The sequence below is a fragment of the Chanodichthys erythropterus genome, chromosome 17 (assembly GCF_024489055.1).
Source record: "Chanodichthys erythropterus isolate Z2021 chromosome 17, ASM2448905v1, whole genome shotgun sequence".
In the NCBI taxonomy this organism is placed as follows: Eukaryota; Metazoa; Chordata; class Actinopteri; order Cypriniformes; family Xenocyprididae; genus Chanodichthys; species Chanodichthys erythropterus.
In genome coordinates this window covers 3,389,096-3,401,718 of record NC_090237.1, presented here as the reverse complement: position 1 = coordinate 3,401,718, position 12,623 = coordinate 3,389,096, and the positions used below count along the sequence as shown (strand labels likewise).

The following is a 12,623-nucleotide window of genomic DNA, read 5'->3' as shown; positions in this document are numbered from 1 at the left end:
AATTTATGTGCATCTTAGCGTTTCCATCCAGCGTGTTTATTTTTATTTATTTTTTATGCAATATCCCACAATGCACATAAAAATAGGTGGATGGAAACAGCTACTGAGAGAACCAGCTCATGAAAGTTATTTGTCTGTGAATCATTCTACGGTTTATACTGTATGTTTGTTTTTGAGTGCAGCCAGAGAAGAAAACACGATTCTTTCAGAAATGTATTCTTTGTTTTTGTGTGCAGTCAGAGAAGAAAACACAATTATTTCAATAATGTATTCTTTCTCAGTACCCAGTCTATCTGATCGTATTCATTGCAGAGAGCAAGAACAGTTGCAATTTCTTTTGTTATGGCGCTGTAGATTATGCTGCTGAATGCCGTTTACTTAATATTTTTTATTAGGAAATGAATGAACTATTCCTCTGAATATATGACGATGATGTAATCAAAACAGTCTGGGTTTTGGGGCATATTTTATGTCATTTTTTGGATGAATCTGGCTGGCTGTGGAGTTTTGCTGCACATGCATACAGTATACCCTGATATCAGTGAAGATTCTGATGGTTTTTGATCTTGCTTCAAAAATTAATCTTCGGAACACAAATGAAAAAATCTTTTTAATTAAATCTGAGAGCTTTCTGTCTCTCCAGTGACACAACTTCCACTTTCAAGCCCCAGAAAGGTAGTAAAGACCGTAATCCATGTGACTCCAGTAGTTTAACCTCCTTTATGAAGCAACATGAGTGCTTTGGGTCAGTGACGTGACAGGTCATTTTTTTCTGCCAAAGGCCTTAATAATAATAAAAAACAAAGATATGACATCCAAAGTATGACAGGTAGTACAACTAGATCTCTTTTATTGAATCCAAAAGGATTTAATTATATTTTGCTACATATAAATGTGTTTTAAAGATTTTGAAGTGTCAAAAGGTCATTCGGTTTAACCGTCCAAAGGCCAATACAGCCATTTCATTTGTGATTAAAATATCTTAAAATGTAATAAATGTATATATTTTTTATTCTGGCATGATTTTATAACATCATATATCAACATAGTGCAAAATGGTGTTAAAATTATGTGTAGAAGTCATTGCTTTGTTATGAGAAACAATGTCTAGAAAAATGAACTTCATTGACGTCATTCGGTGTAACCAATATTTGGACCATTTTGGACAAAGTCATGCGGTATCATGTGACAGGATTTGACATCATTCAGACACCTGCAAAGTACGACACAGTCATGAAGCAAAGTAACTAACTCTCTCTTAACTATTTGGAAAATTCATGTTTTCACTTGTTCATACGCATGTCCTGAAACATCAGGTCATTCGGTGCAACCGCTATAAAACATGGAAAACTTGTACTAAATATAAAATGTTTGATTGTCCTTTTGCTAGAAAACAGTATTTTTTTTTTTTTTTTTTACAGCGTGGCTGATTGTACATGATCCTGTCTTTACTTGCTAAATAAATAATGGACATTACCTCAAAGTATTTCATTAAGTGTAAAAAAAAGACACAATGAAAGACATGAAACTAGCACTGGTGCTGGTTTCACTGGTGAAATACACAGAAATATACAGTTTAGTGGTCATTACACAGAAATATTTGAGCACAGACCAGGCGAGTGTCTAATAATGTTGTTTAACACCCTCTGGCCTCTCGTGAAAAGGTTTATACGTTATCGTTAAATCTATAAATCTCTCTGGAGAGTTTAGGTTTGGTTAGGTTACTTTATTAATACTCGCAGGTAAATTTGTTTTGCAGTATAATGACATGATGAGTGAAAGGGCATCCATATCACAAAAACAGAAACAAAACAAACAAAAACAAAATAACAATTACATAAGTTTAAGACTTGTATGGCACTTTTACGTTTGCGACCCTGTCGTGGAGCTCTTCAGACAATGTATCGGTGGATGAGAGTGTGTATTGGTGAAGAGCAGGTTGGTGGATGAGGGTGTTTAATGGGGCAGAAAGATGCGCATCTGTACTCTCCCTGAGCTCATTAACACTCGTCGGCAGGAGCATTTGCCTTTCGCTGTTGGAGTCGCAGCGAGATGTCAGAGAGGGGACGTACGAGTGACTGATTTTATGTACTTGTGCGCTGAATAATGGCGTTAATACTTCTGGCTGCGTGTAAAAGAGAAAACGCCTTAAGCTCTGACAGTATAAACCCTATGAGTAGATGAACAAACGCAGCGTCCATCCCTGACAGCAAACACACCTTCAGCTCTGGCCAAACAGCAGACGCTCCTGCTTCAGGCGGAGGATTAACATATTGAAATTAGAGAATGTGCTGTCGGTTTATAGAAACCAATTTCTTTCTCTGCCTGATTTTCTTGTTATTTCGTGTTTTTTCTTATTGGTGGGAAATTAAAGATGCAAATTGACTTAGACAATTAAATCAAATAAGTCAATAGTTGCAAACAATTTGAGCAAACATAATCTAACTAATCGGCTTTGTCAGCATGTGAAATGCTTTACAATAAGGTCTCATCTGTGTTATTTTGGTATTTTATATACTATTATAGTATTTATTAATGTTTTGTATTAGCTTGTATTTTTATTAGGGCTGTCAAATCAATTAATTTCAATTAATTGCATCTACACACACGCACACATATTGATTATATAAACACAAACTTTTATGTTAGATGCGATTAATGTATTTGACAGCACTCATTTTTATATTTTCAGTTTTCATTTTCATTTTAGTAATTTTGTTTTGTACTTTCGTATTTTATTTTTTATTTCAGTTTTAGTTTTACTCATTTTATTTCAGTTAATTGCCAATTTTCTTTTAAATTTAAGTTTTTCCAATATGAATATTTAATATTACATATCAATATCTAATATTTATATTTCATTTTATTCCAGTTTTAATTCAATAACAGAAAACGTCTCAGGTTATGTATGTAACCATAGTTCCCTGAGAAAGGGAACGAGACGCTGCATCCGATAGGATCCCAAAGCAATCCTATTGGACACAGCGCGAGGCTACAGGTTACGTATGTAACCATAGTTCCCTGAGAAAGGGAACGAGACCCTGCATCCAATAGGATCACTTTGTGATCCTATCAGACGCAGCGCGAGTTCCCTCGAAAGGGAACGTCTCAGGTTGCGTATGTAACCATAGTTCCTTGAGAAAGGGAACGAGACCCTGCATCCAATAGGATCACTTTGGGATCCTATCAGACGCAGCGCGAGTTCCCTCGAAAGGGAACGTCTCAGGTTACGTATGTAACCATAGTTCCTTGAGAAAGGGAACGAGACCCTGTATCCAATAGGATCACTTTGGGATCCTATCGGATGCAGCGTGAGTTCCCTCGAAAGGGAATGTCTCAGGTTACGTATGTAACCATAGTTCCCTGAGAAAGGGAACGAGACCCTGCATCTGATAGGATCACTTTGGGATCCTATCGGATGCAGCGCGAGTTCTCTCGAAAGGGAACTAAATTGTTAATTGTTTTTGTTTTAGTTAAAAATAACAACAGCAGATATTAGAATGATTTTTGAAGGATCATGTGACACTGAATACTGGAGTAATGATGCTGAAAATTTAGATTTTACTATATATTCACATATTACTGTTTTTACTGTATCCAGTAAATGCACTCGTGATGAGCAGAAGAGACTTCAAAAACATAAAAAATCTAAGCGACCCCAAACTTTTGAACATTAGTTTATATATGCATGTATGTTAAACACGCAGACTCTTCTCACCCCGTACACCAGCTCCCCAACCATGCCGTTCCAGATCTTTGTCTCTGGATCCCTGGCTCCGTACTTCCCATCCGGAACGATGGAGATCTTGTACTTGATGCCAATGTGCTTGGCAATCTCGGAAGCCAGATCCACGCAGTAGCCTTCGAACTGGTCGTTACCTTCATACATCTCCCAGTTCTTCTTCAACATCACGTATGGTCCTTCCTAAACACACAAACAGAGAAAGAGAGAAAGAGAGAGAGGTGGGCAGAGATGGTCAAGCTGACCTCAGAATTAAACTGTATTATTAATTACAGGTTTAAAAATAAAAGTTCTTTAGAACCTTGGAACTTATTAAAGGGATGGTTCACCCAAAAATGAAAATTATCCCATGATTTAATCACCCTCAAGCCATCCTACGTAGGTGTATATGACTATCTTCTTTCAGACGAACACAATCTGATATATATTTAAAAATATCCTGGCTCTTCCAAGCTTTATAATGGGAGTGAATGGGGGGCAAGATTTTGAAGCCCCCCAAAAAAATGCATCCATCCATCATAAAAATAATCCATTCGGCTCCAGAGGGTTAATAAAGACCTTCTGAAGTGAAGCGATGTTTTTTTTTTAAACTTTATATGCCATACGCCACAAATCGATGCGTACAGTCGTCAGCCGGAAGCTAGTTATTGTAGTTTATTAAGTTTTAAATATGGATATTTTTCTTACAAAACCCATCACTTCACTTCAGAAGGTCTTTATTAACCCCCTAGAGTCGTATGGATTACTTTTATGATGGATGGATGCATTTTTTGGGCTTCAAAATCTCACCACCCCATTCACTCCCATTATAAAGCTTGGAAGAGCCAGGATACTTTTAAATATATTTCTGATTGTGTTCGTCTGAAAGAAGAAGTCATATACACTTAGGATGGCTTGAGGGTGAGTAAATCATTGGATAAATTTCATTTTTGGGTGATCTATCCTTTTAAGAACCATTTTCAGCTTTATATGGTTCTTGAGAGATTAAAAAGTCCTTGATATTTCATTATAGGTTCTTCACATCAGTGTTTATGTTTCTAAATTCTTCAAAACACTAGGATAGATGGTTATCTAAAGTGTTTGAGAATAAAAACAATTTATTATTTACATATCATGAGTTTGTTGGGATAAACATTAACTGACTGCATTCATGAATGTGTGTAAACTTACTAGTACTCTTGTGTAAGACACTCATTACACTCATTTATGGGTGCAATATGTGTTGGTGAAGCTCATTAGCTTTGCGGTCAATAAAAGCTTGACTGACAAGATTAACACTATGAATCAAAACATTTATTTTTAATTATTTCCACACATTTATACAACTGCCTGTGAGAATTATGAGGACATAATGCAAAACATTGATTTACATTAAAGCCATTAGAGTGCAAACATTTAGTCACTGTAATCAATTGGTCAATGATAATCAAATGAGCAAATTACATTAAACAAGTTCATATATTGAAAATCCAATAAAGAGATCATTTCTATCAATCTAAACATTAAAGCAGGAATCATTTAGACAGACAAACAACACATGATTGACATTTACACAAGTACATTCATTTGATGGTCAATTATTTTACATTGTTTATACATTATTTTACATGTTTGGAGGTCAAATTTTCTTTCACTTTGACACTGAAATGGAAACTCATTCTTCTGGATATGAAGGCACATGAGAGCAGGATGTAAACATGATGTTTAAGAATATCCCAAGTTATTTTACTATATGGATCACATGTGTGCTGTGGATTTACTGAAAACAATTTCTTCTTGTCCTTTATTGTGTTAAAATTAACACAGTGCGTTAAGAGTGATTATACTTTTAATTTATTTTTGAAAAAATGGTTAATTTCTGTATTTTCTATTAAATATAAAAATACTGTGAATTATTTTTTGAAAAATTTTATATATATATATATATATATATATATATATATATATATATATATATATATATATATATATACACAAACCCAGCTGTTGGGTTAAATTTTTATTGGGTTTGTCCATATTTGACCCACATATATATATATATATATATATATATATATATATATATATATATATATATATATATATATATATATATATATATATATATATATATATATATATATATATATATATATATATATATATATATATATTTTTTTTACAGAGCAAGTTTTAAGTTTAAATATACTTGTATACTTAAAAATAAGTAATGTAATGTTAATGTAAATATTTACTAATAAATTATAAATTTAAAAATAAATTAATTAATTTAAAATAAATAATGTAAATATATTTACTAAACAGAAAGTGTGTTTGGAGTAAATATATTTGTGATTTATTTATTAAATATTGTTTTTAATTAGTAAATATAGAATTTATTTTTACTGAACAAGAAGTGTGACGGTAAAATATACTTGTAGTTTATTTTTAAATGAATTGTTAATGTAAATATTTACTAGTAAATTAAAATGTTTTTAAAAAATTAAAAATCAGTATATTAACTAAACAAAAGTGTGTTTGGATCGAATATACTTGTGATTCATTTTTAAATAAATTATTTATTTATATATTGACTAGTAAATATATAAATAAATTATTACTGAACAAAAAGTTTAGAGTAAATATATTTGTAATTTATTTTTAAATAAATGTATATATTTACTAGTCAATATATAAATAAATAATATATTTAAAAATGAAACGTATATTTTTTATGTTTTATGTTTTTGGAGTAAATATACTTGTGATTTATTTTTATATAAATTATTTAGATAAATTTATCAGTAAATATAGATTTTGAACAAGAAGTGTTAAGTTTAAATATACTTGTAATGTATTATTAATGTAAATATTTACTAAATTTTTAATAAAAAGTGTTTGGAGTAAATATAATTTTTAAATAAATGTATTTATTTACTAGTAAATATTTAAATGAATAATTTATTTAAAAATAAAATACAAGTATATTTACTGAACAAGAAGTGTTATTTAGTTTTAAATAAATTATTTATTTTTATATTTACCTATAAATATATAAATAATTTATTACCGCACAAAAAGTTTACAGTAAACGTACTTGTAAATTTTTTTAAAATAAACACATTTAAATATTTACTTGCTATTAGGCCTATCTGAGCATGTCACCGATGCTGTTCATAGATATAGTTCATGAAATATATTTCCAACAATAACTTTTGTAGTATGCATATAGATGCTAAACATCTCTTTTTATGTTCCACAGAATAAATAAAGTCATACAGTTTGGAACGACATGACGGTGAGTAAATGATGATTGCATTTTCACTTTGAAGAGAACGATTCCTTTAAGATGGAATATTGCTTTAATGGGTCGGTTAAGCTGAATTATGACTGAATCATTTGACTAAAACACTCTCTCCACTTCTTTTCTTACATTAATGTCCTTTCCAGGTGAAAAGTTAATTAATGTAAGAAAAGAAAGAAAGAATGAATGAATGAATGAGTGTGTGGCCGGAATGGCTTATTCTCCTGATCTCACAGGCTTCAGTCTAGATAAATAGGCTGCTGTCTGCAGGCGTGGAGTTAATGAACGTTACACAGAATGAACACGCCTCAGCCTGGAGTTACACTAATTACAGCTATCAGTTACTCAGCAATCTTTCTCTCCATCTCTTTCTCTCTCTCTCTCTCCGCCTGAAGCCCACGTCGCACCCATCAAACCATAAACTCAAACACACATCCACTGTCTATCTATCACAGACACATCTGGATGTGTTGCTTGTGCATCGTGATACGCTGCTCTGCATCTGTCACATTTACGCTTGATCGATTCCAGAACTCTCATTGGATTAATTAAGGTGTCTATTTATAGTAAGAATCGCCCCGTTTGTTTGTGCTCACATTGTATAATTACACAGTTCTTGTTTGAAATGGCATTTGCAAGCCATTCTGCTAACACAACAAAAATATATTTAATGAGGAACAAAATGTTTTATTTATTTTGCATTAATGTGGCTGTGTAAAGTGTGCGTTTCATATCGGATTGGCGTCAGTGTGCGTTTGCAGTGGATTGTGGGAGATCTGAAACCCCAGCGGCGAACACTGCTGAGATGTGGAGGCTGAAGGTCAAGCTCATCTCCATCTATCCCAATGGTGGATCTTATTTTCTCAAATGTATCATTATTTGCTATTATAGCCATAACCTTTTTATATTAAGGTTAACCGGAGTTAAATTGGCAAGATGTTAGAAAGGCTGCATTCATTTCAGCAGTAGCCAAACAGATTCACAGTCAGCCGAACCCCTTTGACCTAAAATATTTACATTTATAATTAATTAATTAGTCCCTATGAGATTTTAAGTTCATTTTAAAATAATTTAGCAACACCTACAGTATGCATGCTCGCATGCATTTACACCATCACAATTATCGTGATTTCGACATTACGTGATGTATGTCAAATGATTCTGCAGTGGTCAGGTGGTACAAGTAGGAGCTCTCAGAAAATTCCCAGCTCAAAAGTTGTAATTACGAGCTCTACTGGGATGTGAACGTTTTAATTGCGTTAATTACAACATGCAACGCCTACAGTTCTCTGATGTCAGTCACATGACATGCATGTAAACCAATAAAATATTTAATCTTTTTTAGAAGTTTTTTTTTTTTTACTGTTTATTTTAATTTAATTTTAATTTACGAAATAATTCCTTTTTGTTTCCTTATTGTGTATAAGTGAATATTTTTTTTTTTAAATAAATATACTTTTCGTTTAGTAAATATTCTTGTAATTTATCCTTAAAGGTGCAGTATGTAAGATTTCTGTTCGCTAGAGGTCGCTAGAGGCCTATTCAAAACAAAGGCGTAGCTTGATGACACCAAGTTTGAGCGCAGAATCTTGGGACATGTGGTCTTCACCTCACAGCCGGTGGAAAAGAATCGGGATTGGACTCTGGCAGAAATCATGTTCATGGATGTGATTATTAACGTTACTGTAGTATGAAGCAGAGCAGGAGCGAGTGTTGTGGAGCTGAACGAGGAGCTGGAGCGATTGATCAACACACGCCTCACGAGCAGCGGGACTTTTATTATGACACAGTCGCCGGCGCCACTTCCGCTTTTCCGGTCATGAGTATGAGGTAACGCAGCTCTGTTTATCATATTAGATACATTTGAGAGTGTTGAAAATGATGTTATAACGTTACTCTGTGCGTTCGCTCGGCGGCTGCTGTGAGACACTGTTACACACTGCAGTAAGATAGATCGATTTTACAATATCATATTAAATGCTGGATGATTGTGTTGATAAATGGCATGCAATTAATTTTAAAACATATTGTATAATGGAGAAAATGCTGTATTACTGTTACTAAAAATAAAGCTGCATCTGATTATGCTATGTTAGCTACTTCACAAAATAGTGTTTTTCTCTGAGGCATGGTAAAGCATGAGACTCGCAAAAAATCAAGAAAATTAGATTTAAACAATAAGACTAAATGTGTTGAGCTATATAACAACAATTAGTTTTCTGTCTATAAACGTAACCAAACAGTTGTTCCCTTGTCTATTAAAACATGTAAATATTAAAGCGTCTTTGGTGTTTCCATGGTTTCTAAAAAATAAAACGGAAACCGAGGGTAACGCGGGTATGACGCCATTGACAGGCGACTCCTCACACGTCCCGCAGTCTTGGGTAAAACTGCAATTTTCTCATGATTTACAAATAGTTGCAAACATTTGGGGATATTGTAAGTACTCAAGTGAACAAAATATATAACACTGGCCTATATGTTACTGCAAAATCTTACATATTGCACCTTTAAATAAATCAAATTTACTGAATGAAAAGTACTTTTAAATAAAAGTAATTTTCTTGCATCTTTTAAATAAATTATTTTTTTAAATATTTTTACTAGTAAATATACATTAACTGTTTATTTATAAATAAGTTTATTTACAAAACAAAAACTTTTTAGAGTAGATCTGTTTGGTTACAAACATTCTTCCTTTGTGTTCAGCAGAACAAAGAAATGTATACAGGTTTGTATAAATTACTCCCCCTCAAGTAGTTAAATGAGTAAATGACGACAGATTTTCCATTTCATTTTTGGGTGAACTATCCCTTAACAGTAAACAGGTGAATTTCAATTCATGTTTTACATTTTCAACAGAGATTAATACATCAGTGTCACAGCACAGAATCTAAATCAAGCTGTTTTGTCTCAGTTTTCTGCAGTTAAGTCAGATCATCAACACACACACTCACACACTTCAGCAGCCACTATGTGTGTAACCAAGGGTAAAATCCTCACCAGAAGCGAGAGAGTGAGAGACAGCGAAAGAGATCAGGCCTTTATATTCTTTGCAAAGGCCGTGACTTGGCGTAAAAAACTATTTGGAAATGCTGTCACCGTGACACTGTACACTAGTTGCTTCCTGTAGGCTGTATTTAGAATGGAGATTCTACAAGCTGTGTCACAAACGTTTAACTAATGTGCTTGAGGAGTTTTGGAGAGAATTAAATTGGACATTATGGCTGCATTTACATTACATGGTTCAAGTGACCCAATTCCGATTTTTTTTTTTCCTCCCATGCGGCACAGATTGGATATGTCCCACGAAAAAAGTTGGATTCTGATATTCTCTGATCGTTTTCAGGCTTCATTCATATGTGGAAATAAATCTGAAATGAATCGGATACATGCATATTCATCCGCCACGTAAGCCAATAGATCGGATATTCCCATCAATGCGAGTCGTACTTCATTGAAAAAGCGGCGATGGAGAATGATGCCAACTCAGATGGACACCAACCTCAATCACATGACTCTTTTCAGTGGCGCAATGGAGGATGAAAGCTCAATTCAACGTTTTGCAAACCTTTAATGATGGTGTGGAAAGCAAAATCTCCACATCCATTGCTTTTCCGAGTCAGTACTTCTACAGTACCTTGGGTTGTTTCGCCAAGTCCAAGTGTATAGTGCATATCGGATATGGGTCACTTTTAAAAGAAGATGTACTGTAAGCTATAGTCAACAAATCAGAATTGTGCATTGTGACCTGCAGTGTGAATGCGGCCTAAAATGTAGTCTCAATTCAGTTTTGAATGATGTATGATCCTGATGAATGTACAAACAGTCTAACATGCTTGCATTTCAAAGATTCAGGGCAGTTAGTGGATCATATCACTGTCACATGAATTCAGGGAAAGAGACTTCAAGTTTGCTTCAGGGTTATTATCACAACTAAAATAAAACCAAAAGTGAAACTAACTACAACTAAAACCATTAAAAAACATTTTTGTTACTTGTTGAAATAATAATAAAAAAAATTGTTAACAGAAAATAAACTAATTAAAATATTAATATATATATATATATATATATATATATATATATATATATATATATATATATATATATATATATAAACTATAATAGTATATCAATGCTCCTCATTGTGATGAAGGTCATCCTCCAGTCACCATAAACACAGAAAACACCATCTCAAGTAACCAGACCTCCATGAAACGCAATCCTCTGATGTTTTTCAGGACATTTAAAGGCAACATAAAATCCATAATGTGCCATAATGCTCTAACCTCCATAATTTTAGAGTGAATTATATTTATGTTATGGGTTTGATTGAATCATTTGCTATGATATTATTGGTTAATATTATTTTTCCCCACCCATGCGACCATGATTATGTCAGCAGAAAAGTCTATAAAGTTATTACATTTAGATAAAAGATTTAAAAACATTTTTCTCTTTAGAATAACGTGCACTAAATTGTGGCAACATTTATATATACAAAAAAACATTTCGTTTTTTACATGTTCCTGGTTTTATATATATTTAACTGCTGTAATATTAAATATTTCCGAGTAAACCTGAATATCATTGGGAAATAATTAATGGTAAGGCTTGAATTTATTAATCTGGATTTTATAGGATCAATGCTATTAGGCATTCATGATATATCCACCACCATATCCATATTCATTTTTAATGTTATCGTTATCGGCCCAATAAGAAAAATTGGCCGATATATTAAAGCCGATAAATAATGGATTATTTCCTTCAGCTGAGACACTTGTTCAGATGCGCACTGTTCATCATGATGGTTTTAAATTGCTTGAAATATGATTGAAATCACTTCAAAAAGAAAATACAGTTAAGTGCAACATGTACAGTGCAAGTCTGTCATTTAGGCTACATGATATTATAATGAAAACGTTATAATTGTGTGATTGGATGTGGATTTTAATGGTGAGACTTTTGTATTTGTAATCAGGCTCTCAAAAATTATATAAAAATTGGGATTTAGATTTATCGGCCAATATATCGGTTATCGGCTTTCAAATATAGAGAATTATCGGTATCGGCCAAAATTTTCACATCGATGCATCCCTAATTGCTATTATTGGTTTGTATCAATGTCCATGTGACCTTGTTTATGTTAGCAAGAAAGTAGTTGCTTAGGCGGAGAAAGTTATTATATTTAAAGATTATAAAAACAGATGTTATCGTACACAATGAGAGCAGGGACGTTTGTTAAGAAAGTGACTTGGGTCAGTTTCGATTTCATGATGCCTTTAAATGCCAACTGTGTAATTCATAAAGCACGGGCAAGCAGTCACAAAAAGACAAAATGAAATACCCACAAAGCTGCTTTTTACACCCTTGGCATTGCACCTCAGGTACGTGGGATGAATGTTACTGAATGTTTAACACTGCAGTCCCAGCTGAAGGAGTGTCTGAAAACAGCTGAATCATGCGAGAGAGGGGTTACACTATCTCTGATGTCTCACGGTTGTCTCGTCCTCTTCTCTCTGCTCAGTGTCTGAACAGCGGATTCTTTAGCAGTGATGGAAACGATGATGATCCTGCAGAGGTAAAATTCTC

General features: G+C 33.2%; 1 protein-coding gene across 2 annotated transcripts in view; it reads right to left on the bottom strand.

Annotated features, from left to right (window-relative positions):
* Positions 1 to 12,623, bottom strand: part of gria4a (glutamate receptor, ionotropic, AMPA 4a) — a 106,422-nt gene that overhangs the window by 40,787 nt on the left and 53,012 nt on the right. For both annotated transcript variants that reach the window (XM_067365003.1, XM_067365002.1), the window contains exon 10: positions 3,719 to 3,925. In XM_067365003.1, coding sequence (XP_067221104.1) covers positions 3,719 to 3,925 — 207 coding nt within the window. The remainder of the gene's footprint in view (positions 1 to 3,718; positions 3,926 to 12,623) is intronic.